Here is a 27,985-nt window from a genome sequence, read left to right on the forward strand (position 1 = left end):
AGATGTTTTGAAGTTCCACTATTTTCCTTTTTTAACATGAAATTTTTCATACTCTTTCCATGTTCTCCTTTTCCATAACTGCCTTCTGTGAGTCCCTGCAGTCAGAGGGAAGGGCTCTCAGTTTATACACTCCGTGCCAGCCTGGGAACTGTATTTTTCTGTCACTCTGAATTCAGGCCTTACACATGACTAAACAGGATTGAGATGCCTACTTTTCTTGTTTCCTAAACTTTCTTAACTGCTAAGTTTCGTGGTGGACTTTTGCCCAAGCAAAGTAACCTTTGTGCCCATTGTTCATCAGTATTTTTGCCAGAGATAATGGCTGGGGACTGTGTACTTTTGCAAACATCTCAAAAAAATGTGGAAATACAAATCTGTATTCAAGCAGAAGTTTAGTTCAGGCACTGTAACAGTCATGCATATAAAGAGTAAGAAAGTTATGATAAGGGAACCTCTCAGCATTTTGGAAACTTACAAATAATTCCAATGTGTTTATTAGTGCAGCACAGCAAAAAAATTTCCAGTGATTTTCCTCTAGAATTCCACAGTCAAACCATTATGCAATGCTTTAAATACTGTATGTTTAGTTAATATTTTTTTGGGGAAATAATTATAGGGAAAAACATTGTTTATTTTGCACTGCATTTCTTCACCTGTTTCGTATTAGAAAAGGTATTATAAAAAGGTTGTTCAGGCCTCAATATCCTTTATTCAATTTCTCATCTCTCTCTCCTTTGCAAGGCAGTAACTGAAAATGTCTCATGTCAGTTCCAGGACCTTGTGAACCTGAAGACCTCATTGATGGAATCATCTTTGCAGCCAATTACCTGGGCTCTACACAGCTGCTCTCCGAGCGCAACCCTTCCAAAAACATACGAATGATGCAGGCCCAAGAGGCAGTGAGCCGTGTTAAGGTAGGGGATTGTTATGTTTGTAGAATACTCTGTGGTCCTTGGAGAGCTGATCTCTAGACAGTACAGGATCTGAAGCTTCAAACCTATTCTGAAGTGCACTTATGTGAGTATAGATCTGGTATTTTAAATACCAGTTAGTTTCCAGTGCTTATTATGAAAATACATACAGCATCTCTGAGGAACAAAATATAAATTATTCCAGAGTCTATTCAAAATTGTTTGGAAGCTGTATGAAGAATTCAAGCATTAAGGACAAATTGCAGATTGCAATTAGGAAATATTCCAATGACAAAGCACAGGATATTTTTTTGACTGTGTTTTTCCTCTTATGTCATTAATTCCTTTAACTTCCTACAAATTGTGAAGATTACTCTCAATATATTGAATTATTACCTTCTTAGGACAAAAGATTCATTACTATTATGTTTGGCTTTGGTGTTATTTACAGTGAACAACTTCTGTGTAAATAATATAGCGTAGACTGCTTCATACATCTGTGTAAAAGATGCTTTTTTTGGTTAATAATCCAAGTAGGAGAATTTTTCTTTCACAATTTTTTGTGGATCTGCTGTAGACACCTAATCTGAACAAACACATGGTTAGAAAGAGGTAGATTTAAATGTTAATAGAAAAATTATGTGCTTAGTGCATAAAATATTTAATTGGTAAAAATTGCATGGTTTTGAAGGAAACCAGTTTGGGAAAATAATTTGCTTAACAAGAGACTGTCATGACTGATGATTGATTTGGCATTTAGAAACAAGTTAAAGGCAAGAAATGTCCAGTTCTTTAAACTTTCCAAACCTTTGAATTCATTTAGCATATTGTGATGTCGCAAGCAATAAGTAATTGTTGATTGCAATTAGCTCCCTAAAGACTGTTTTGTGTATTAAAGTGATCCTAATCTGTTAGGGATACTTGACTACTTTAGATAGTCATGGAAAAGAGCTTCAGTTACATTTTGTTCAACAATTGCATGTAGACATATGATTAATATGGATAGAAAACCTTGATTTTAAAATAGTGCATGTACTGTCCTTTTAGACTGCTGTATATTTAGCAGGATAAATGTTGTGAGTAGCTGTTAACAGACAACACTCTTTGGTACCATTTTTTTCGTAATCAATTGACAACATGCATAATGCCATTATATCCAATTATGCTGGAGAACTGCATAAGATATAAACAAATCTTTCTCTCTTGCACATCCTTCTCCCACTGCCCCCAAGTTTTTAATTTTTAACAGTCTGGATTCATAGTCAAAGGTTTCCCTGACTACCACATTGTCTTTTCTCTTTCTTTGTGTGTACATCTGTCTGCATTCTTTTTTTATGCTACTCCTCAGAGGATGCAAAAGGCGGCTAAAATCAAGAAAAAAGCGGTGTGTAAACTGTTTTTCTTGAATGCTAATGTTTACTTACATTTTTGTTGTCCTTGTTCTCCATGGAGTGTTGTGTCTTTCATTATGGCTCCTCATAAAGTTGTCATTTTGGTTTCTTCTTTGTTAAGTAAGTAGAACCCTGGATGGAATAAAATGAACTCATTTTTTTCGTTGTTCATTTGGTGAAGTGCCTGTCTGCTGCTCTTCTTCTGTTGAATACCTGTGGTTTGTTTAGTCCACATATACAGCCAATGTTACCTGGGAGATTTTTTTTAATGTAACGGTTATTTTTATTTTACTAACCAAAGCAGTAAGATCTTTTCCTGTGCCTTTATTAAATTATTGTCAATATTTAAAAACAAATAAAATAAATTTACCAGGTAGTAGCTGGAACAATTCATACAGAAGACTCACTTAAAAACTATAACTCAGTTAACTAAATACAGTGGATGGAAATAGCACTAAAATTAATCTTGCTGTTTGTGATGGTCCTAGATGAAAGCAATGCAAGTGATCTCTGCCAAAGTATGTGCTTGATTTTTATTTTGCTGGATGAGACTTAATTCAAATAAAATTAATCTGAATGAATTATATGCATAGCTAAGCTTTAATAACTACAGAAAAGAGCAGCAAATACATCATTCTTTCTTGCACTGTTTCATGAAAGAAGCAGTCTCTGACCTGGAGACTGGTGCCTGCCTTTGGCACAGGGTGATACAGTCTGTGGCCATTTTATTCTCAGGCTGCTGGCACGGGTGCTGCTAAATACCAGTTGCAATAGTGCACTGTGGACAAGTAGCCTGGAGGAATAAATGAGTTCCTGCTGGAACTTAATACTGGAGTATTAAGTAAGCTCTTGGATGATGCTTCCGTGAGAGGTACCAGCTGCTTTGCCACTTTCTTTACTGTTTTTTCATGTAGGCAAAGCCAGGACACACGTTCAGGAAGTGGTGTAGCATTACGCTGTAATCCTGCTTGCTCTGGGACCGTGTTGTCTGATGGGACATGGAACTCTTTCCCTAGGAAACAGATGTTGAGGCCTAGGTGTCAGCTGATGGCTTTCTGTGATATGAGAGAAATATTAATTCATCGCTCAGTTCTCTGTTTTCTAGAAAAAATCCTGAACTAAAAATCTAAAAATCCCCTCAAAGCCACCACAGCACTGAGCGCTGGCTTGCACGTTTTGTGGTGAGCTCGCTGGAGATGGCAAGGGCTGAGCAGCTGATGGGGAGTAACTCACTTTCTCAGTTCCGGTGCCTCAGGTACCAAAGTGCATTGATGAGACAGCGGGGAAGAGGCAGCCATACTCTTTCTTCTGTTCTGGCTATCAATAGAGAATTTTAGTACTTGAGCTGTCAGCCCCACGGGCTCCGAAAATTCACTCTTACCCACAAAATCAGAGTATGCTTCACTCTTTTTATGCAATAAATGCTTTCTTTGCATGTTTTTAGAAATACCTTTGAATAGTCGTCTTTGTAGTGGTTTAACAGTGCGATTGCCTCACATCACATTATGCCTGAATTGATCAGTGAATCTGTCATGCTAAAGATGAAATTAAAATTCCCCTTGTAACAAAGCATCTGTCTTTTAGACTTCAGAGGGAGATTCCCAGGCCTTGACTGAAGTGGATTTGTTCATCTCCACACAGAGAATCAAAGTTCTAAATGCGGACACACAGGTAAGTTATGATTAAAACTCTTGAAGAATAATGTCGAGTTAGACTGTGCTCTTATACTATTAGTGGGAAGCTTTACCAAAATGGGATAAATTCACTGTTGCGAGAATATTCCGAAAGAGCAGTGTTAGATCTACTATTGTTGTAATACTTGCCATTTACCAGTATAGTTATACTCACACTAGTTTTGTTTATTTGATGTGTTGGAAAATGTCTGCATGTTACTGAGATCTATAATTTGATTTAGGAAAGGAATCAAAAGTCTTTCCGAATGCATGTACCCTGTTTCTCTGTAACAGTTTCAGTACCCAAATTTACGATCTAACAGGGAAGTCATTTTATGCTTTGACTAAGCTATTTATATCTTACCATTTTTAACATTTAACCTCCAGTTTTTCCATAAATCACATCTGAGCTACCATCCTCTTTGCCTAAGGTAAATTATTAATTATTCATACTAAACAAGCATCTGGAGACCACAGCAATGATCAGCCTTATCTTCTAGGAATACATACATATATTCAATAAGAGGCGGTCTTCAGAAGAAGGATTTTTTAAAGGAATTTACAATTAAATACATTTCCAATATTTAGTACAATAATCTCGCAAGATCTCTTAGACCTTTGAGCATACTTACAGAAAGTCTTCAAATTTTCAGTCTTATGAGAGGCTTTGAAAGGGAAATTTTAGTGACATTTTTTGCTTTAGTTTTCACTAAAAAACTCCACCATATGCAGCTAACAGCAATTAAAAAATGGTAAGACCTCAAGTTATGTTAAGGAACAAACCATTTATAAAGTGCTTAGTTAAGCTAGATATAGCCAAACTAGAAAATTCATCTTGTAATATTGGGAAAATGTTTGGAGCGACCTTATGCTATCCTTTCAGTGATACTCTTCCAGAACTTACAAAGCTAATATTTAGTTGGGGTTTTTTAGTAGCAGAACAGACCAAGGATTATAGGTACATTTAACTGTCAGAAAGATACCAAAACAAACAAACCCTTTGTAGGCAGTTTGTGAGTGGAGATGAGCGACAGTCCGCACAGATTTGTCAAAAGTAAATCATGTCAAATCAATCGTTTTCTTTAGTGACAAGGAATATATTTGTCCATGGCACAGAAACAGCACACATCACTTACTGACTTAAATAAGGCTTTTATCTTTCCTAATATTTTCTGGATTATATGATCTAGATACAAGAGATACAAGCAGGCTAAAAAATTTCTGAGAGGGTACTTATTTCTGCTATATTGCCACATAGAGAGCAATATAGAGAGATAAATAGCAGAGGGAGACTCACAAGCATGTTTCTTTGGTGTAGTGCTGTTCAATATTTTCATAAGCAACTGGAAAGATGGAAAGAGAAAATGGTTATTGAACTTGTATCTTGGTGTATAAGAACAGAGTTCAGAAACTAAGGAAATGAGCTGAAACTATAGGAGATAGTTCAATAAAGACAAATGCAGTGCTCTAAGTTTTGGATTTTGTTTTGTTTTCAATTAGCATATAATTTGTTTTTCTAACAATGCAAACCATGAGACACCTACTTCTTCCTGAAATGTAAGAGACTGTTACTATCTTTTAATGGGAAGGTAATGATAGTAACTCCAGTAAATGAATTGTTTTTCTTTTAACATAAACAGATGTCCTTAACATGCCACTAGAACTCTTTAGATGGAGCCAAATGAGGAGCAGAATATCCCATCTGACATGGGCAGCAGTATTTGCAATCTGCCATCCATAAATCGTCCTGATACTGCATTTCATCCGTGATAGCCAGTACCACTATTTGTTATGACTACAGACAATTATTGATAAATGAACAGCTATGGCTTATAGTTTGAATGTATGGCAGTAAATAGAAAAATCCTCTTTGTTGAGTAAGGATTAGTCTTAGTGGAAGTTGCTCCCTTCTTTAAATAGTTCAGCATTTCAGCTGAACGCCAACTCTTTTAAAAATAAAAAAGGAAAGTCCTTCGAGGCAGACCATAAACACTTTGTCAAAGTAACTGTTATCTTATTCTCCTGATTCCCCTGAGATTTCTAATGATATAAAATGCAGTGCACCGTGAAGAATGGTATGTAGTATGAGCTGTTCAACTAGATGAAAATAGCAATATTGGAATTAACAAGCTCTCTGGCATTTGCCCTGTGTTTTTTGCTTTCTTTTTTTTTTTTTTTTTTTTTACAGTGAGTCTTTCAAGAGAGCTGTAAGAGACTTATTCCCATGACTGTTTAGCATTGCTCTTGGCATGCTTTTGAATTTTTGGCTTGGTAATATTTTTCAGTGCTAGTGAAGTTTCCTAACTGGTGTAATTACTATAGGTCTATTTCAGCTGGTGTGGCAGCTGGCAGAGACAATCTGTTCTTTCATGGCTTTATCAATTATATAAAACCTATTTCTGCAGTGTGCCATCCGTGTTTTAATCCATCTGTGGTGTTGTATAGCTCACATGAGGTAGCAGATGATTTAAAATGTGAACCTCTCAGTTAAAAAATGACACGCAGCAGGGTTCAAAATGCTGAGTAGTACCAGTAAGGTGCATTGCCGCATTGGAAGGGAGCCAGCTCTGGTGAGTCTGTGCCCTCAGCGACACTAGGAAGGGACACCCCTGCCGCTTTTTAGTTGCTTATGCATTTAGTTACTGAACAGATCCAGCCCAAGCTGGCCACCTGCTTAGTGTATGTAGTAGAAGCGATCTTTGGTTTGGCTACACGCCTGCGTCGTGTGAGAGAGAGTCTTCCCTGACTGACGCAGCTCTCCGGGCTTGCAGTCGGTGCACCAAACCAGCAAAAATATCACAGCAGCCTCTCCCATCATCTTCCTTATTCAGCGAAGAGAAGCTGGGAGTGAAGCAACTGGGAAACCTAACAGAGAAAAAGAAAGAGACAGAGGGTCACGAATGCGTATGTGCAGAGCCTCTGGTAGATGATTGGTCCCATAAAATCGTCTGACTCCTTAGGCTGTCTAATTCACACTCCCACAGGACTACATCACTTGAAAGCTTGGAAAAATGCTTAGGTTTTCCTCCTCCAGGTGTTCTTTGGGTTTCAAGAGGGAAAATGAGTGGGATTCTAGAAGAGATCTTTAGAAAGAAAGGGAGGTTCTGAGAAAGGGACAGGAGAAGACAGAACAAGGGTTTTGAAAAAGGCCAAGAGAGAGGCTGAATTTCTAAGAACAAATATAAGGATAACAATAATGGAATGGATGGGACTAGAAAAGGGATGAGGGAAAGAACAGAGAAGCAGATGGGCAGAAATTATGTGATTAATGGGAAAGTAACAAAGGAGGAGACGGTGAAAATGAGATAATGGTAATGGAAAACAGAGTGGGACGGAATCTGGAGTGAGAAGGGAAAAAGTCAAGTCACAAATAAGTCAAAAGCAAAGACATGTTTACAGTCACTATATATTATTTGCCTTATTCCTAATTGTAATTGCAGTAGACAGAAAAAAGGGGGTAGGGAGTGGGGGAATGACTGCTTTCACCCCTATGAGGGGAAAAGTAAGTGCTGTGTGATGAGAAGGACAGAAAGACTTCCTTGGCAGGTGAGATTAAATGCATTCATTTTCCCAGTCCATTCACTCTTGTGCACACTGCATGTATGATTACACCCTTACAGAACACTTAGTGCAGACTGCTGAAAAGCAGTTATCTCTGCAGGGCTCCCAACGTCCTGCTGAGAGATGTCCATTACAAAACACTTTTCCATACTGAGACAAGTGCTATAAATCCTACTGTGCCCCTGCAACTCCTAGAGACACCCCCCCAAACCATCTCTTAGCCATCATCACTTTTCATATTTCAGGAAAAACATAAACATTTTATTTCAAGCCTGAGAAGAATCATTACAATGATTTTATGAGTAGTGATTCTCTTCAGTAAGACAGGTGGTTCTAAGAAATAATGATTATTTATATTTTTCTCTCTCTGTCAAATTGCACTGTAATTCTTAAAAAACAATTACTCTTGTTGACTCGAGGAACAGTCTTTCTCTCTTAGGCCTTAGAGATTTGTTCAACTAATGGTAAACTAATACCTAGCTGCTTATATAAAGGATTCTGCTGCTTATATAAATGATGAAAATCATGTATTATCTTGTACCACATTACAGGTTTTTTTGGAAGATAGGTATCAAGGGAAATCCTGCCACGACAGACACAGCAAGGAGGGTATCTCAGTCATCTAATATGATTGAGTTAGATGAAAACTGACCTCATGCTGCTCAGTGGGATATTCTGACACATATCAAGAGCCACTAGCAAATAATTAAAAACAAAAAAAAAAAACACCAAAAAACCTAAAAGGCCTTCTTAGCTGAAAAACAACAACAAAACAAACAACAAACCTGTAGTCACGTTTTCTTCTTTCACTTTAGAAATCTCCACACATATATATATCCAAGCAGATGCCAAAAGCAGCAGAGACAACCTCAGACTTGGCCAAGAACCAAAGATATTTTAGACACCAGAAAGCAATTTACAGACTTAAACCTAATAGAGATCACAAAGTAAAGCAAAACAAATTGATGCAATAATAAGTATTTTTTTTATTCCAATTCAAGCAGAATTTGCTGGATGTTTTTAGCTGTTCGAGTGGGGAAGGGGACATCCTCAGCTAGTTTGGTCATTAAAACTATTATACTTCTGGTTGTTTCCAGTTTGAGGAATAAATAAAAGTCTGGGAAACCCTCCAAACTGACCAACTGCCCAAACTGACCTCAGCAAGAAGGACTTTTCAGATGGGCCCTTTCTGTTTGTTAAAGAACAGCTCATCTCTACAATGGCAGAATACGTAAAGAAATGATAGAAAACAAAGCTAACAAAGCATGGTTTGGATGCACTTTCTTCGTCTTTGTTTTAATAGAAAACTTTGTCTTAAATAGGTACTTAGCATTAGGCTTTAAAGTAAGCAGTTTAAGAAACCTATAAAGCTCCAGATTGAAACATCCCATAAAAATAGGATTTAGACTCTTTTGCCTTAAAAAAAAAGGCTGTTCAACCAATAGCAACAGCTTGGATTCAGTACCGCACACCAGCCATGTCTGAGAGCTGCATTAATTACCCCGGCAGCCTGCTATTGAAATTACCTCTCATGAGCCTCCTGCAGTCTCCTCTTTGTCACACAAGAGGTGCACATGTCGCGTGACAGCTGTGACAGGACACGGGCGTTTTACTCGCATGAGGGCAGAGTCTGGCTTTGTTTGAAACTGAGACGCCCAGTACAGAGGGAGCACCTCAAGCCAGCTGGCGATGTGTGGCAGCAGGGGGTGAGGAGGGACAGCACAGTCACATAGTGAAGAGCAACATACAGTCATACAGCCCTTGAATGTCTCCAGGAAAAAACGTAAATCATCAGTGCCTTAACATATTGTTTTATGGCTTCTATGCATCCTTATAGTTAGAGGCTTTTTCCAATATTTTGTGAAAATATCTGCCAGATAAGCATTACTAACATAAGTTATATTACCTTTTTTCCCTAGGAATTTCTTTTCCTCTGTAATTACACACAGACCTCAGTAGAAGTGATTTTTTCAAGGCACTTAAAGGAAGTACAGTCAACCCGATTACTTGATTGCATGAGCATTCCTAAAATGCTCATTTTAAACCTAAAAGGTTCTTAGCGTTATGGAACATCTTCCATAGCAACACGCCTTTCTGGGAACCTAACTTGTAGCTTTTTATTTATTTTTTATTAAAAAAAAAAAACTAAAGGAGAAATCTGGTTGCTTATATGTTATCTTAAGTAAAACCTGTACAAAGGTACAAATAATTGTAAACAAGTATATAATTCTGTTTGTCTTTGCAGTCCTAAATATATCAAAATCCTTTGAAATTATCACTGTAGCAATGTCACATACATTCTTTTATTAAAATAACAGTTTTTCATATAGAAACCTTTTAATGAAAATGAGACTGCTAGCTGTTGAGACACATTAATTTATTCATACTTAATGCTGAGTTCAGCAATAATAGAACTTTTTACAAGTTCATACTTAGCATGCATAAAAACTGTTATAATGGTCCTTTAAGGGTCTTCCTGCTGGGACCTCATTGCTCATGTAAAAAAGAAACAATTGATAGAAGCATGAACTGGAGATGGAAACAAAAGATAAAATAGTAATATCTGAAATAAAACAAGTTTAGCAGCAACATATCCTTCTCAGACAACAAACATACACTCAGTTTTTATTTGTCCAAGGCAACTCAATCAAAGCCACTGAATAATGATATATTCCTGTGAGAAAAATATTTGGAAGTAGTAGATTGGGATTTCCCTGGTAATGTCAGAAAGTAAAATAAGAGTTTAAAAGGCTAAAGTAATTAAGAGGATGCAGAGCTTAGGGATTTGAGATAGAGGCAGAAGTTTCAAAACTTTTTATATTTAGTACTCTTCATGTGTTCTTGCATAAGAAATGTTCATTAGGATGAAGCTTGGACAGATTTCAACTTAAAATCATTTTCACAGGCAATGGCTCTTCCCAGTTGAGTTCTCCCAGCACAACCAAATTGGCAGCTAGTGACACTGACTGGAAGAGGATTTTGCCTGTGAGCCCAGATGCTAGACCAGTTCCCTCCAAACTGATGATATGTAGGTAGGCAGAAAAAAGTATTAAAAATTCTGCCTACGGAGAAGGTTAAATACTGCTTTCATAGCTCCTTACAAAGAAAGTATTGCTTTGCTGTATATGAGAAAATGTTACCTTAGATATTATTGCTATTATAGGACACGATTAAAAAAAATCTTGAAATTATAACATTTTGCATATATATATATATATATATATAAAAATATATATGAGTTCCCTAAAACTTGCTCTGTCATTGTGAAATGCATCTACTTCATTCAGCAAAACCAATACAGAAGGGAAGCACCATTTTCCAACAGCATGAAAATGTTTATAAAACATTAGTATGGATCTTCATTATTGCTTTACAGTAGCAACCATGTTGTAATTGCTCAGGCAACACTTCCATGGAAGCCAATTTCTTGAACAGCCCCTGTGCCTTCTGCTGGCGTTCAGGCCATTGACTGCGCAGGGGGTGTCAGACCTGGGCCCGTAGAAAGCACATCTGGAGCTTTTGTCATTCTCAAGCACTAGGCCATCAAGGAGAGGGAAGATGCTGCCTTTGTACGATAACAGCAGGCATGAAGAATGACTTTCTTTCTCTTTGCTTTATGTAGGAAACAATGATGGATCATGCGCTGCGCACAATTTCATATATTGCTGATATTGGTAACATAGTGGTTTTAATGGCGCGCCGCCGCATGCCAAGATCAGCTTCTCAAGACTGTATTGAAACAACACCTGGTGCCCAGGAAGGAAAGAAACAGTACAAAATGATATGCCATGTCTTTGAATCAGAGGATGTAAGTAAATGAAATTAAATTTATTTAAACAACGTATGTCATCTAAAGAATCTCTGAAATGACATCTAATTTCTTGGATGAATTTTTGTTGTCAATAATCTTTTCTGAGTGAAGCTACGGGTAACCTGTGGAAACATTAGCCAGTTGTTTGTCCATATTCATTTCTCTTTTCTCTCTCCACAAATTCATGTCGCAAATTCACGTCTGCTCCTCAGTCCCAGAATACCCACTCTTTGTCTCATGTGTTACAGAATCATTTGTGTTCTTTCAACAATGCTTCCCCAAATGCTTTAGTACTGAATTATTTGGAGTTGTCTGGAAGTCAGTGGCCATTCACAGCCAAACTTATTTTATAGGATGTCAAATTGACGATTCTTCTGGATTGGATCCTTTAGTCCAGCGGGTTGGCACATAGTGACCCACATAAGCCTCCAGACACTTGGAAATGAGGTCGATCTGTTCTGGACCTCTTTCAGCTGAAGCCAAGTTGCTGAGAACATCTGCCAATGTGGTGGGCTTGGCACAAGGTTGCCCTCTACCCAATTCTTATTCTCCTGTGGCTTACTTACCTGTAGTTGGTATTGGCACTCTCAAACATGCTACTTGATCCCTTGATTCTTAAGGACACATTCAGCTGTTCATTTTTCAGTTCATCCCTAGCAAAGATTATGAATTACAATTTCTACGTAAGTGCAATAGAGCTAAGAAAGTTTAGTTCTCTATAGTAATTTTTCTTCATGGCTAGAAGAATTTAGCAGTTCTTAAGTAAAGAGCTAGGAAGAACTCGCTCGCACTGCTCTCTCAGAACATCTATACAACAGAAAGCATAATTTCAGTCATTTTATGCCCTAAGATACTTTGTGATCCAATACCATATTAGCCCTAAACTATGTTTTTGTTAAAATGCTGTCTAAAAAAAAGAGAGAGCACTTCAGAATTTAGGTTCTAATTTTCACTTGCCTCAGAAATACCATAAAATGAAAGAAGTTGGAGCCATTCTCAAAACAGGATTGCAGAAGCAGTGGTTGCAAAAGAGCTCTGTACATCCCTGCTGTATCCCGCTCCGCCCTGTGAACAGTGCTGGCGTGCCATGCCCTTACCTCTTGTGCCAAAGGAAGATAATAACCTTGCTTTACTGCTACTGTACACCCAGGTTTGGTTTTGTAGCGAAATAGGTATTTCTGTCTGAAGTGGAAGACCAGGGGACTTCAACCTAAAACATGGGAAAAATGCCAAGCTAGTAAAATAGAATTTGTTGTCTGTTTCTAACTTGGCAGTTGAGATACAGGTATTGTAAGAGCAGCGCTAACCATTTCTAACCATCTTATACATGGGAACAGCTTTAAATACAATTTCTGTCATACCAATTAAAAAAGAAATGAGTTCTTTGGTTCAGACAGTCATAACTCACAGGTTGCAGGTTTTTGAGCTAAGCAATCATTTTCATTATTTGAAAGCAATTAAGGCTGTGAAGGAGAAATGGCATTGTCTAAAGGTTAGAGTGCTAGACTGGGATTGTTCTCAGACCTAGTTACCTCAGCTCTGCCACTGCTTTGCTGGCGTGACCTCTTCAGGCAACTTAATTACATTATCTCTAAGTTGTACATAATGCTGAAGACTTTCATAAACATTCATAAAAATTTGGAGATATAGATGAAATTAAGATGTGAGAACTGACTGTTACTAGCAGTAATTGAATAGAATATGACATCTAGATTTGCTCGTTTTGAGAATGTAGAATGGAGGCGAAAGCAAAGGGCTAACTACAGAGAAAGCGATGGCACTGAAGATCAAAAGAGAAGTCAATAAGGACTGGTGATAAACTTTAATAATGGAACGATACAAAAACATTCTTGATGACGTCTGTACTACCATACTAGTACAAACCTCTTGGTATACTGATAAGATTTGAAAAGATGTTTTATACTATGAAGGAACAACTTGTGACTGGCTAGGCTAATTAGGTCGTGGATTTTCTAAAATGATTTTCCAGTCAAACAGATCGGTGCTTTTGTGTACTGCAGCACAAATGAAATAAGAAAACCACCTTTTAGCATCAAAGAAAACACTGTGTATCTGATCGGTAGATTGCAAGAAGCTTTACAGTGCATTCATAATGAGTTTAGCATGTACCTATTGTCTAAGACTACTGCCTAACCTGTTGTGTGTTGCATTTCCAGACTAATGGTATAGGTTTGATTAGTAATATTTTTAGGGAGTTATGTTGTAAGGTACAATTAAATCCTTGGATTACTGGGAGTTACTCATATTCCCTGATGACAGAATACGGTACCTGGAAACCACAAATATACAAAACTCAACATGGCATTCTCCTGTCAGCTGCAGTAAGCTCAGAATAGGAAAATCTTAAAAAAAATCAAGCGTAGAAAAAGTTGACTACAAATTCCTTTTACTTATCTCCACCTCCGTTTCTCTGTGTTCCAGTGCCATCTGGTGGGACAGGAAAGTAAATTTTACAGCAGTTGAAAAATTCTTTAATTAGTTGACTTTTGCAGTGTGCTGAAGGTGCAAAGTTGTTAGTATTATCATCATCACCCTTGGTTTCTGTAGATTTCTTTCTAATGTATATATATTTCTGACTCATCCAAATAGCAGTCACTGTAACGTTTCATTAATTGTACTAAATGTGTAATGGGAAGTGATCTTTTCTTGCATAGTGTTGTAAAATCCATGTGCAGATAAGTGCTCCAGAAAATTAATAAAGACACGGGGGATTTTGAAGAGTTGTTCTTAACATTAACAAGCTATAATCATGACTCCGGCTGCACTCTTGAAAGCATCCCTGATGTTGCTAGTCAGGGTGTTAATGGGAATAGCTATTGTAGATGCGCAATGGGTAAGCAGGGCTATTACTGGTTTGCTGGGAATAGAAGCCAGGTACCGTGGCAGTAACAGGAGAGCAGATGGTTTTGCTGAAGCATTTTTTTCAGTCCTGTAAAACCAAGGTGGAGAAGCAGCAGGTGACACGACAAGCAGAAGCATCAGTGCATACATGTCTGTAAAGGCACGTGCAAGCAGAGCATCCGATCTCTCTTCACTCCTGCAAATACCTTTTCTGTAAGCTCTGTTCCGTATTGGTGCAAAGCCAGTACTCCCCAGTGTTTATTGGAAGGAGTACATAAATAGCATATGGCTGCTTGCTCCTGCAACGCACTGATGAAAGGAGATCAGCAGGGATTTTTAATGGAGTTTGCAATTTGTTTTTGGATGTAACGGATTCTTTCTGTATAACTGACCTTAAAGTGACTTTATATCCACGGTAACACAGCAGCTTTGCAGGAACCTTTATTTTGAATCTGTTATAAGATTAAGTCAATCTCTCCTTGTTTTTTATGGTTTCAGTGGTAAACTGCTTGCTTATCAGTCCTTTCTCTGAGCTGTGTTTTGTTCCACATTCTAGGCGCAGCTGATAGCTCAGTCAATTGGTCAGGCTTTCAGTGTGGCTTACCAAGAGTTTTTAAGAGCCAATGGAATTAACCCAGAGGATCTCAGTCAGAAAGAATACAGTGACATCATCAATACCCAAGAGATGTACAATGATGACCTCATACACTTTTCCAATTCAGAAAACTGCAAAGAGGTAAACTAGTTCTGGAATTTCATTTCAAATTGATCCGTTTTTTCAGAGGAATGTAGTTCTTGGGGAAATCTCTTTTGAAATGTTAAGGATGACTTTACATCTCAATATGTGTTGCTTCATCAATACTGTGCTACTAAAATCAACTTTATAAGTTTAGAATGTCATCTTTTCATTTTGAGGGTCTTTCTGCTTCCATTGATCAAAACAATAATAAAGTACATTTACATCTGACATAGATAAGCTCTGTGCTATTCACAGTACACAGTGCAAGCTTTTTTAAGGTTTTACCAATGTACTGATACAGAGAGAGAGATGACACTCCATTTCAATGCACGTTGTAAGTGATTTCTTACGGTACGGGTGTCCCTGTCCTTCCATATTTGAAAGAAAATAATGCCCGGTATTTTGTTAAAGAGTATGTTCTCTGTTTAAACTCTTACTCCTCTTCTCTAGATATGCTATGATTACTGAACAGTTAACATCACCACATCTGAGGAGAAGTCGTCATTTACATTACATCAGCACATAAGGGATCTTAGATTAACATGCTAGGCACAAGAATATTCGGTGATGTTAATAATAATAACAACAACAACAATAATAATCAAGAGGTCCTTGCCTGAAAATAAGAACAGACAAACCCTGAGATCAAGAGACGACCTGAGCAGTGATGGCAGAAGTGGAGCTGAACTCCAGCCTGTGTTCCATGCGTTGCCACAAGATGTTGCAGCCTCCCCTAGTTGCCAGGTTCCAGGAAGGATAAAACCTTCTTTGGCATTCATTCATTTGGTATTTGGTTCCACCACTTTCTATAGAGTTAACCAGTGCGTTAGGTTTTTTGCTTGTTGTAAGAACCTAAATGACTTTCACCAAACAAATGAAGGATACCCTGGAAAAGAAATAGGTATGCGTTATACAGTTTTAACAGTGCTTTTGAAGTCATGCTACTACCTGATGGCAAAGAATAGAATTCTTTTTGTATTTTCTTGGTGTTATTCAGGAACAACTAAGATGCTAGTGCTCAAATCTAGACAAATCAAAGCAAAAACGTTTTGTGGTTTTTCCTTTTTATTTGCAGCTCCAGCTGGAAAAACAGAAGGGAGAAATTCTTGGGGTAGTGATTGTGGAATCTGGATGGGGATCGATTCTACCCACTGTTATCCTAGCTAACATGATGAATGGAGGCCCTGCAGCCCGTTCAGGAAAACTAAGCATTGGAGACCAAATTATGTCCATTAATGGGACCAGTTTAGTTGGTTTACCTCTTGCAACTTGCCAAGGGATCATAAAGGTACCCCAAACTTGTAACTGTGTGATGTAGATTGTAAGCCAGCAGAGATGTAATATTCTGACAAGCAACCCTGTAGATTTCCAGCAGATACAGTTTTTCATATCACTGGGAAAAAAAAAAAAGTAATCTGTTGTTAACAAAAAGTAAAACTAGAAAGAGAGATTCAAGGGTGAAAAGGTACAGAAATTTTGGGCTGGAGAATTTGACTGCAGCTTTGTTACTGGACTATAACAAATGAGTCTGAAAAACTTGCCTAAATTAAGTTACTTAGCTATCTTCAAAGTTTCGGGCTTCCCCATAGCCTCTAAATTAAAATCTGAGAATTAAATTCTACTATGCTTCTTTGGGCTCCAGGTAGATGAAATGGATGGCGGCTGGTAGACTGCAGGACAGATCAAGAGAGTATATGAGGATTCCCCAGACACAACGGAATCTCAGAATGCATTGTCTTTAATCTCTCAGACTAAGTCTAATGTCTGTGCAGATTTACCAAGAGTAGCAGCAGCAGGAGATTAATTAGCCAGATGCTGGTAAAAGGCAAGCAGTAGTCAGTTTTGATATTTCTTGAAAACGTTCTCTAAGTTTCTATAGTAATGAAAGACAAAGTTTTGATATGTTTTGTTGGGCCAAATGGCTTGGGAGAGAAATGAAACAGAGAAATGTATATATAAGTTAACCATAGATTTCTATTAACTGTAGCTGTTCTTTCTCAGATCAGCTGCTTTATACTCTTGCAATTAGGAAACCACTAATGAAAGAGTAAATTAAGATCAATTTCAAAAATACTAACTTTTGGAATATCTTACAGGGTCTCAAGAATCAGACACAAGTCAAACTGAACATTGTCAGCTGTCCTCCTGTTACTACTGTCCTCATAAAACGGCCAGACTTAAAATACCAGTTGGGCTTCAGTGTACAGAATGGAATTGTAAGTTCCTGTGTTCAGCAATCGGTTTGGGTTTGGTTTTTTTCTTTTTTTTTTTTCACTCTTTCAAGAAACACACTGAAGTACTGAAAAAATCCTTGTGCGTGACCTCACTTTTTGTACTGTGATCCCTTAATTAATCAAAACCTTATACATCTCTGAGTAATACAATGCAAATGGACAACACCAGGAGAACAAGGACTGCCATTCTTGAGGGATTTTCCTACATAATACAGACACAAGATTTATAGTTGAGATTGTTTAGTGCAGTATCTGGATCAGCTAATTCATGTATAACTCTGTCATTAGTGTGCCAGAGTTACAAGGAAAACAGTTATGCTGAAACAGGTTTTTACAATGATAACATTCTAATCTTAGCTCTGATCCTGTTTCTCTTTTTTAAATTTCAGCATACGTTCACTAAGACTTTTAACTTTTCTTCCGCTGTGCATAATTTATTTGAATCACATGGTAGCAGGCAAGGGAATATAATAGTGACCTTCTCCAGTTAAAATTAAACATCGCTCGCTACAAGTAATTGTACAGGTTGTGGCACAGGTATCTCTTCTCTGCACGCTGCAGTTTCCCTGTAATAACAGAAGTGGGAGAATGACTGTGGCAGGTAACACTTACCATTGCAGATCAGGCTCCTCCTCTCGTAGCTCTTCCTTCCCAAGCCATTCTCCGATACCTTGCCAAAGCAAACTCCCAACACAATTAGCTCAGGCAGTCACCTGGCCTTTCTGGGGGCTGATACTAGCATTAGGGACTCTCTGTAGTGCAGGACCATCACCATCTCCTCTTCCTCCAGTCTAGGAAAAAAAATAATCAGGCTGCTCACACAGAAAACCACATCACAAAGGACTGTGGGCTCTGGTCCCCTGTTCTGTGAAACGCATCGATTGAAGTTGCCAGATTTCTGTTTGCCACCCTTGGAAGAGTAGCAGGTAACTCTATAGGATACGGTTTATGGGTCTTACTGTGCTTTAGCAAACAGAATGCTCATTAGTAGATTCTCAGCTTCGCTAGCTATCTCTCAGTTTTTATTGTACCTGTTTTAAGTGTTCCTACCTAAGATCACGTATCACGTGGTGCTCACAGCAGAGACTGGTACAAGGAACACTGCTGCAAGCCTTGGTACAGCTGGAAGTTGGACCCAGGTTGATATCCTTCAGAAGCAGAGGTTTAAACTGTTTTGTCATGTTTGGGATTAATGCTCTGACACTGGAGAGGTGTCTGTAAGAAAATACGGAAAGATCAGGAGCGTGGTGTATTTCTGTCCTCCTTTGCCTGTGCTTAATCCCTTTCACCTACACGTATGTGTGTTAAGTGGGTATGGTTATTGCTGGTAGTTCGCTCTGTGTTAGCAAATCCCAAGTCTTGGTATAAAAAGGATGGGATCTGTTTTTACAAGATCTCACAGAGGGCGCTGAGAAGAGCATGTAACACTGTATGAGGCATTGATTTATTTCCTAATTGCTATCCTTTGTAAATCTAGTATGTTCAGCTGGTGCTCTGATAAAAAGAGGAAAATATCTATAAGGAACAATGAGCAATACTATGATGTGTTAACTCTTTTAGGAAGCCCATCAGCGTTGGTGGGGGTTGGGTCAGGGCTGGGGAAAAGAATCAGGCCAAGGTGTATTAGAAGCAGCGTGTCATCATGTCCTCACACAGACAGAGGCAGTTACGGAACCTGTGAGACAGTCTACTCATCTTGTCTCAGCTAATCATCTCCTACATAATTGCAGCCTTGTTTTAGTAAATTCTGCAGACTGGTTGTTTTCTTTTATAGTGTGCTCACTCCATCTACTGGCCAGTTGTCATGTTCACTACGCTGGATGGTCATCATTCATTCCAGCTAAATGAGCAACATTTACATGACATCCAATATAGTTTACCGAATTCAACATAAAAATTCTTCTGAGATAACTAAAAAAGAAAGCCCTGTAATAAATTTCAATTATGAAGAGTCTGTGTTTGAATATGAAAGACAATGAACAAAAAGGAGAGATTAACATGTAAGTCCTTCCTCAGATAAACTCCCTCTTACTTCACTTATGAAAATACGACTCTGCCAAGTACGTGTCTCTGGTATTTTGACACTGAACTTTTAAAAAGCAGCTTTGTAATTGCCAGCAATTGTTATAAATTATGACAGGACTCAGAAATAATATCCTTATTCTTTGTTGGCTCAGCATTAGCACAGCGAAGAAATAGATGGCTTGCCAGAATGGGTATAGTTAAATGTCTCCTACTGCTATGCCATTACCTCATTATGCCTGGCAGCTGGCATTATTGCTGTGCCTCTTCTGAGAGCAGTTTTGCGGTGGTTCCTTTTCACCCTGCCTATCTCATCCCTGCAGGATGTACAGCCGTCACATTAGTGACTAGCCCATGAACAGCCTGGGCGTACAGAAGTAGTAGCTGAGCTGCGGTTTGCTTGCATGGGCTATCGGGAAGATGCTGAGACTGGGCTGCTGTAGGTGACCCTTTTCTTGGTGCATTCTCTATAGTTTAATTAATGCAAAGCCTGAAGTTGTGCTTTATGGAGCACAAGTAGTGCCGGCTTTTGGAAGTTTTAGTGAGGGAACAGCACAGCAGCATAAATCAGTGTTAATTTTGTAAAATTCCTCTTGCAATAACAATGCAAATATTCTTCATAGCTCTTGAAAACTACTGATGTGGTTTAATTGCATATTTATAAAAGGAATCTAAAATTTGAACTGTAAAACATTAAGAAAAAAAATATTCTGCATATATATAAGTATGAATCTTGTGTGATGGGGAAGTGAAAATCATTATGCTACACTTCTTTTAAAATTATGATATTTAAATACAAGTGGTCCTCTTCTATCACATCATTATCTTTTTCCCTAGATTACAAAAAAATCTGTGTATTACCAGCTGTATTTTTAGTGCTGACAAGGCACCACTTCTCAGTCTAGATCTCAGATACTTTCTCTGAGAAGCGTATCTACACCATCCCTAGCCTAGCACAATTCTATCTAAAAACACAGTAAAACTAGGTAAAACTTAACAGAATGGACAGTTTATTCTTTCTTCCATGCCTTTGTTTATATATTTAAACTGTTCTGGGAACAAATACACAGGGTTTAAATAGAGTAATATAGGAGTGAGATAAGGAGAAACCTGCTTTAATAGGTTATATTTAAGGCATTTACACAGAGTAAACATTCAGTTTGCCTTGCACTGTTCTAGCCTTAATGTTTTGCTACACAATGGGCAGTTGCAATAAAACTGATTGTGAAGTTACTGAAGTTTCACATGTGATGCACTGCAGCTTGTCTAAGACATTGCAGAATTTCTAACAGCTGAATGGATGGAACCAGAATGGTTTACACCTTTCTTCTTTTTTTCTTTTTTTTTTTTTCCCCTTCAGTTTACACAGTAAATGAAGTATAGGCTCTTGCTTACGAGAAGATCCAGATCCATCATGCTTTATTTAATAATATTACAGCAGTCTCTGTGTTCAACAAGTATAGCAGGCTAAACAATCCTGGTTGAACAGAATCATATTTACTTAGAGGTACTGCTGAGCTTAAACTTGGCAGCCTAATCTGCCAGAGCTCCGCTGCCTGGAGACAGAAGTCTTAAGGCTGCTTTGAGTCAGCCACTTGCAAATACAGGAGCCACGTGAACGTGTGCTTTACATACAGTATATTTCTTTACATCTGCACTCTGTCTCTAGCTTAACAGGATCTGTGAGGCTAGGCAGAGCCATTTGGGCTCTATATCTGCTTCTCTTTCAACCTCATTAAAATCGTTAATGTGCACAAAAAGGAAGCTGACTCCCTTCCCTAGAGAGGGATCACATTCTGGAACGAAGATAAGAGATCGCTTCCTATGTCGGAGGCTGTCAGAGAGAAGAAATTCACTGATGGTATTAAAAGCGCTCCGAGAGCCAGGCAATGAAAGGTGCTCTGGAGAGATATGCAAGCCATTATCTTTTCCTTTATGCCAGTGGGGGGAGAGGTCACATTCCCATTTGCGTTGAAAGCTTTTATTTCAGCTGGCTGTACAGTCTCTATATTTTCTTTTATACTGTGAAAAATATATTTACAGGGTTTCTTTTGGCACATTGTACTTTTTGTCCTTTCAGATTACTGCATACAATCCCCAACAGCAAGGAGCAAACTGTTAATATAACAGTGAGAGATGAACTGAGAAGCTTTCTATAAAAGAGAAGATCTATGTAGTACAGCTTATCTTATCAGCTATATTAGAAGGCAGACTACCTGCAAAACAATATACTGTACGTGACTGAAATTCGAGATGTAATTCTATGAAGGGTCCTGATGGTGCCTCTGTCGCATAAAAGTCCATCAGAAACAGTGTACGAACCACAGTAGCTAAAGCCACTAATGATAGCGTGGTGAAAGATAAGTTTCAGTGCAAGAGAAAGTGGTTTTGTTTTTTTTTTCAGAAAGCTGGGAAAGGCCTTCTATAAACAAAAAAGAACTATATATTTTTGCTCTCCATATCAAACAACCTGAATGTGGAGTAAGAAGGGATTTAATTTTTTATAGCATTGTTATTTGTGAAGACAAATTTAAAAGAAACTATTATTGTCATACAGAAAAGGTTCTGGTCAACCACAGACAATGTTTCACCTTCAATATGTTCCAGTTTGGCCATCTCCCCACATACTGTGTTTCTGAATTAAAACTCACTGGGACACAAGCCACATCGTATCATACTTGTATTTAGCTCTGAGCAAATTACCAGATCTCAGCAAATAATAATTCTTGGCATATGATTCTAACCGTTGACAGTAACTGCAGAAACAGCCATCGCTGGATGTTCTAGCGCTCATTTATTTTCCTCCAAGCAAAGGTAAATCTCAGCACTGCTAAGCTCTGCTCAGTTCCAGACTATATATTCCAAGCTATATATTAGCTGCCTTATGTGCTGCACAAGTGTAGTCTTCTGAAATAATTTCCCAACAATTTCTATCTAGTATACAGCTTTCTGGCTTGTCAGGGAGGGCCCTGCTGCAGCACAGGTACTGTTGCTGAGGAGGAAACACTCTTTTAAATTCCCCATACTGGACTGAGACTTTTTTCTGCCTGTATAGCAGGTTGCATTTTAAGTAGCAGCATCTGCTGGGAGTATGCCTGGTGAATGTAAATCTACTGGTACCTCCAGGTGCCAGTTGAAGCAGGGGCCTGACTTGCCGCCTTCATCCTAAGCTCTCTATGGCCAGCAGCACTGGAAAACATGGAGACAAGCAGTGGCTCTGGAGAGCAGAGTGTCCTTTTCCAGCCTGAGAGGCCCAGGAAACAGGTGGTCATACTTCACTACGCTGAGAACAGCCTGTAAAAAGAAACAGAATTTGCACATTTCATAGAATGGTTTGGGTGGACGAGACCTTTAAAGATCATCCAGTTCCAGCCCCCCTGCCCTGGGCAGGGACACCTCCCACTAGACCAGGTCGCTCAAAGCCCCCTCCAACCTGGCCTTGAACACCTCCAGGGATGGGGCAGCCACAGCTTCTCTGGGCAACCTGGGCCAGGGTCTCACCACCCTCACAGTCAAGAATTTCTTCCTCATATCTCTTAGATCTTCCCGTATATCTTCCTTATATCTTTGTGACTGTCTTGACAGATCTCCAGCTTTCAATATAGAATGTCTGTATGGCATCAGCCTATCCTTCAGCCTGTATTAGCATTTGTGCAGGGTTAAGTTTTATGTCAGTTTTTTTCCATGTATGTGAAAAAGCTGCTGTTGTAGATTAATATTTACTTTAGCACCTTTTATATTTCCTATTATTCAGAAAGAACAATGTGGTAGTCTGCAGAAAGAGTCCAGGTGGCAAAGTCGGAAATATTTAAAAATCATTTTCTTCTCCTATCCCGACAATACATAAAATTCTCTCTTCCCCCAAACTCAACCCTTTTGCATGGCTGCTACCTACGTCACTATGTTGGGTATTTATATGTTCCCAGCCCATGAGAATGAAAATAAAAATTAAAAAAAAACCAACCACAAACCAACGTTTAGAAATTCACAGTATTGCTTAACACTTTCTACAAGTATCTCCTGGAATCTTTACTGTGTCACCACTTACTATTATGTATTAAATCCTACTAACAGCTACATTATGAGATTTCTAAACTTTAATAAACTTCGCTTTCTCTTGACAGATTTGCAGCTTGATGCGAGGTGGAATAGCTGAGAGGGGAGGGGTAAGAGTAGGACATCGTATTATTGAGATCAATGGACAAAGTGTCGTTGCTACTGCTCATGAGAAGATAGTACAAGCATTGTCTAATTCAGTGGGAGAGGTAAGAAAACAATTAAATACTTTTTCAATGAATTAAAACTGTTGAAAGAATTTATATTTCAGTTGAAAAGAGTGTGTTAACATCGTATTAAACCACCACCTCAGTAAATTAGAGTTGAGCACTAATAACCGACAATAGAACATTTTTTGAACAATTAGATGGACATGCATTGCATTTTTCCACTCATGATTTCCACTTTTGACGATTCTGAACCTTCAACCTACTGTCTGAATTAAACCAATCAATTAAGGAAAGAAATCGCACAAGCCTGTTAGCTATGAAAATGTCTCTTGGCTTACCACGCCAGCATCTGCCATAGAAATAAAATGTCAGTCAAAGAGATGAGATTCAAATTGATATGCATTTTAATAATTTCATTTCCATGGAACATTGCCACTTACCTTGGGAATCAGTTAAGACATTTCTCTCCAGTACTTTTAGAGAAACCAGCAATGAACAAACGAGAGCCTCCAAGTTTACCGAAATCCCTACTGAATTTAGTGATACACAACCCTGGCCAGATCTTCCACTAGTTCCTTTGCCAAAAATCAAAGATAACTTGTTCTTCTGTGGAAAATGACACTTGAAAAGTAATACAGGATACACGCAGGTTGGCAGGAACAAAGCTGCAGGTTTCAATAGAACCTCCATGCCTTTATGGTATATATTTGCTGCACAACATCTCACTCCAGATACGAGGACAGCACCAAACTGTTTTTTTCAGCATGAAGAGACCATGATATGCAGGCAGCGTATGGCTGGTGAGGGTCTGTATTACCAGTTAGTGAAGTTTACCTTCCTTCCTCTTGCATTGTCCAACAGGATCTTACAGCTGTTCCTACAGTTCTGGTACAACTCTCATTACCCATTGCCTTTGATCCTGTCAGTCTGTAAAATCCCTCTGACGCTCAGCACTCCTCGTAGAAAGAACTTAAGTACGCTAACCATGAGAGAACCTGTTCCACCAAACTCTTGACTGGCATTTAAGCATCAGGTGATAAAGTCCAAGTTTTGTGTTCAAAGGATCATACTCCAATTAGGGGAAAATATGTATGAAATGACACTCCCACAGGGAAGGAAAACAGAAGAAAGATCTAAGTTCACTTAATACCAGAACAGCAGAATGCATTTTCAGAGAGGTTTGTGCTGCTGCTTTTTTAAGGGCTGTAATTGGAGTGGGGCATGACAAAAGAAAGTGCTTAAGTGTCCTGTTAAGCTGTATGATATTGCATCCTGTCGTCATTTTAAAAAAAACACACAAAAAAGCAAAGAAAGACGGCAAACCAGCTTGTTAGAACGAGAGAGCTTTGAACTAGAAACTTTGGTAACACACCTATAGAAAGCAGGACAATAAATGCACTTACACCACAGGGGAAGACAGATTGGGCCTTATGGATTGTGTTAAACTAGTAACAATTCTGTTAATTTCTGTGTAAATCAATTGACAGATTCATATGAAGACTATGCCAGCTGCCATGTTCAGGCTTCTCACCGGGCAAGAGACACCCCTGTACATCTAGCATGCAACTCGTGCTGCAAAAGAACTAAATGATTCCATCAAAGCTGAAGCCCTCATAGCTGAAGAGAATTTTGTATTTTGTATGAATGAAAGGCTTTGAAGCTGACCTGAGGACTCGGAAACAAGGAACAGACAGGTGTCTCTGCCTTTTCTCTCCTTCCTTTTTATTTCTTTGCCAAAAAGTGATGAGAAGGATGGTCAAGGACAATAATCACTGACAAAAACCTTTGTAAAACATTTAAGTATTTTGCAACATCTTCTAAACTCTTTTCTCATAAAACTTAAAACATATTTATTTGTAACCTTTATGTGGAGTGACGTATGTATGTCTGTCTTGTTTGATAACACGGTGAATGTGAATATTTGATGAATGAGACTGCAGGAAATGCAAAGAGAAGCAATTAGAGCAAGTTATGGCTGCCTCAAGTTTAAAAAAAAAAAATCCCAGTCCCATAACGCGATCCAATACTGGTGGCTTTGCATAATTTTAAACCCGGTGCCGAATAGATGGTATTTCAGTGGAAAGGAATGTGTGCAGTTAAAACTTTTAGATTCTAATGTAAAGAAAACCACTGTAGTACTTGGTATTGTTATGACAAGTGTAACCTGTTTGGCAAGGTGTGAACATAAACATGTAACAAGTGTTTCATATGCTAAATAAAGAATAATTGCCACAAGATTAAAATCAAAATATTTATTTAGATACATATTTATTTTTAATGCTTGTGATTTTTATGATTTAACAGAGTTATTTCATGGATAACTTATTGCACAGGTTGTGTAATGTATGTGTTGGGCTGGGGGGTTTTTCTTTAATTTTTGCATATTACCTTTTTGTTTATATTGGCTCAAAATGGGAAAGCCACGCTTACCTAGTTCTGTCTTTTATAAAGCATTCTTCTTCCTAAGGCAATGTGTTCTGAATGTAAATTGTTTTGACAAATAACCTAGCACCATCAGCAGTATTAGAATGTGTGTAGATAAAAAAACCCTAGTAGTAAAGTTGTATTCCTTATGAGATAAATGTTAATTGGTGTAACTTTTCGTCTAGATTTTTTTTTTTTTGGCCAAGGCCTTGAAGAAAATACACTGTGACTTAAGAAGCCTTACCATGCAGTAACTAAAGAGCTTTAGATGACTGTACTTCACGGAGTAGTGTGTTGCATGCAACTGACCTTAGGAAAGAATTAACCTACCATCACTAATAAATCTGAAATAATAAAGGAAGCTCGCTTATTTTGTTTGTTGTGTAAGTTAACGTAATAAAAAAATCCAAGTAGAAGATCATTTAATTCTTCATCTAAGTGCAGTTGCAAAGGTCACAGATTATTTTTTTTAAAGAAATTCATCTCTTGAATTAGGAATTTGTGTATCATTATTATCCTGAGAGTAGCTGCTTTCAATTAGCATACCTTGCTGCCACTGGATGTCACTGTACTTCACATCAATACAGAAGCATGCTATAATTAAAATACATTAAAATGGATGATTCTGTAAAACTTACATTACCCATCTTCAGCTACGTTCCTTTGTGACCTTTTCACAGGATATCTGCCCAGCTCAGAGTGACACAAATGAAACCAGTATATGATTAAACCTCAAATGGAAACTAACGCTACTGACAAGCACTGCTGCAAAAAAATTAAAACTGTGAAACGTCAACCTGTGGTAGGTTCTTTATGAGAACCTTTTGTTTAAGGCCGTTCCAATTTCCTCAGAGAGCCAGGATGAAGCTTGCACTGGAAGACGTTGCTGGCAGACCTGTGTTTATGCTGGTAATCAAATTAGTGTCAATTATATTTACTTTTTGATTAATTTTTTTTGGTAAGATCAATGTTAAATAAATCATAAATGCAGCAGAACAACAAGGACATGTTTTATAATACAATTGTCACAACTACTAATTGGAGTAACAATTCTTTTTGAAAAAATGTTCAAGGCTCTGCTAGATAAAAATTCATCTAACTTCCTGTCAACTGGCATCTGTAAAAAGTTTGTGAACTATGCTTTTTGGAAATGCAGAATTTCAAAGACTCCTTCCCTAATGCATCTTTTGGTCACAATTTGCAGAGTACTTAAATGTCAGTTTTCAATAGCACACGCTACTCCATTAACTCATGAGCATTCAGAATAATAAATAAACCACACCGCAGCCTTTACTAGAATTTAAAAGGGCAAGATATGGGGGGCGGGGGCAGTTTGAATCGGGCAGCTCAGCCTGGCAGGAAAGACACCGGAGAAATGGACTAGAAGCAGCACTGTATGTGCACATGAATCACCTTTACATTTCTATCCAAATCAGCTGTGGAAAAAAGCAAAGTCCAGAAATACTTTTTATTAAAACACTGATCATAGTTAAAACACTTTGAGGTACATTAAATAAATACAACTTTTAAGTTGTACAGCCGGTCTCTGGTGGTTTTGCAAGAGTTTTCAAGAAATGCTAGGCAGCATCAGTAGCATTTCTGCAAGTACAGTGAAATAACCGCATTTCTGGTTGGGTAAACGTTTGTTATGACTTTACTAATAAATCGGTTAAAATTTTGCAAAAATCAGGGCTTAAATTTACATTCAGAAAAACAGGTGTTCTTCTCCTGCTGTCGGAAAAAAGTGGAATTCCAAAGGAAGACACTTTTTCCTTTTTAAGTCATCCACTACTTGTATTTCTCCCAGTCCTGGTTTCTTCCTTAATTCTCTTTGCTGGAATCACATACCTGCAAATATTATCAAAGGATGGTCTCCCGGCAAACTCCAATTAAACTGTGAGGCCTGTCCCGCTCTAAGCTGCGAGTGATATGGGACCTACGTAAGAAGGCAACGGGAGAGCTCAGAGCACCACAGCTCTGAAGATGAAGATCTTCTTGAAGTCGCTTTCTAGAGGTATTCACATTCTGCTGGGAACTTGTAATTACCTGTCAAAAGAGCAGGAATGGAAAAGGAAAAAATGGGGAAAACAGGGTAAGAAATGGTTTCATTTAAAAGGTTCAGTCTCTCAGT

At 38.2% G+C, this 27,985-nt stretch overlaps 2 protein-coding genes across 11 annotated transcripts in view; one reads left to right on the plus strand and one right to left on the minus strand.

The window, feature by feature from the left end:
• The window catches only part of APBA2 (amyloid beta precursor protein binding family A member 2), a 107,973-nt gene extending 81,371 nt beyond the window's left edge, over positions 1-26,602 (plus strand). For 4 of the 5 annotated variants that reach the window (XM_063347159.1, XM_063347158.1, XM_063347160.1 and 1 more), the window contains 9 exons: positions 769-914; positions 2,260-2,295; positions 3,887-3,973; positions 11,159-11,344; positions 14,766-14,945; positions 16,024-16,236; positions 17,045-17,164; positions 23,329-23,469; positions 24,918-26,602. In XM_063347159.1, coding sequence (XP_063203229.1) covers positions 769-914; positions 2,260-2,295; positions 3,887-3,973; positions 11,159-11,344; positions 14,766-14,945; positions 16,024-16,236; positions 17,045-17,164; positions 23,329-23,469; positions 24,918-24,989 — 1,181 coding nt within the window. In that variant the 3' untranslated portion in view covers positions 24,990-26,602. The remainder of the gene's footprint in view (positions 1-768; positions 915-2,259; positions 2,296-3,886; positions 3,974-11,158; positions 11,345-14,765; positions 14,946-16,023; positions 16,237-17,044; positions 17,165-23,328; positions 23,470-24,917) is intronic. The other variant, XM_063347162.1, reaches the window with a different exon arrangement.
• Positions 16,210-27,985, minus strand: part of ENTREP2 (endosomal transmembrane epsin interactor 2) — a 155,189-nt gene continuing 143,413 nt past the window's right edge. For 3 of the 6 annotated variants that reach the window (XM_063347166.1, XM_063347163.1, XM_063347167.1), the window contains one exon: positions 25,668-27,900. In XM_063347166.1, coding sequence (XP_063203236.1) covers positions 27,715-27,900 — 186 coding nt within the window. In that variant the 3' untranslated portion in view covers positions 25,668-27,714. Of the gene's footprint in view, positions 16,342-17,431; positions 17,974-19,967; positions 22,499-25,667; positions 27,901-27,985 lie in introns of those variants that run through there. The other 3 variants (XR_010072612.1, XM_063347165.1, XM_063347164.1) reach the window with 3 other exon arrangements.

This window comes from Chroicocephalus ridibundus, chromosome 9 (genome assembly GCF_963924245.1).
Source record: "Chroicocephalus ridibundus chromosome 9, bChrRid1.1, whole genome shotgun sequence".
Classification (NCBI taxonomy): domain Eukaryota; kingdom Metazoa; phylum Chordata; class Aves; order Charadriiformes; family Laridae; genus Chroicocephalus; species Chroicocephalus ridibundus.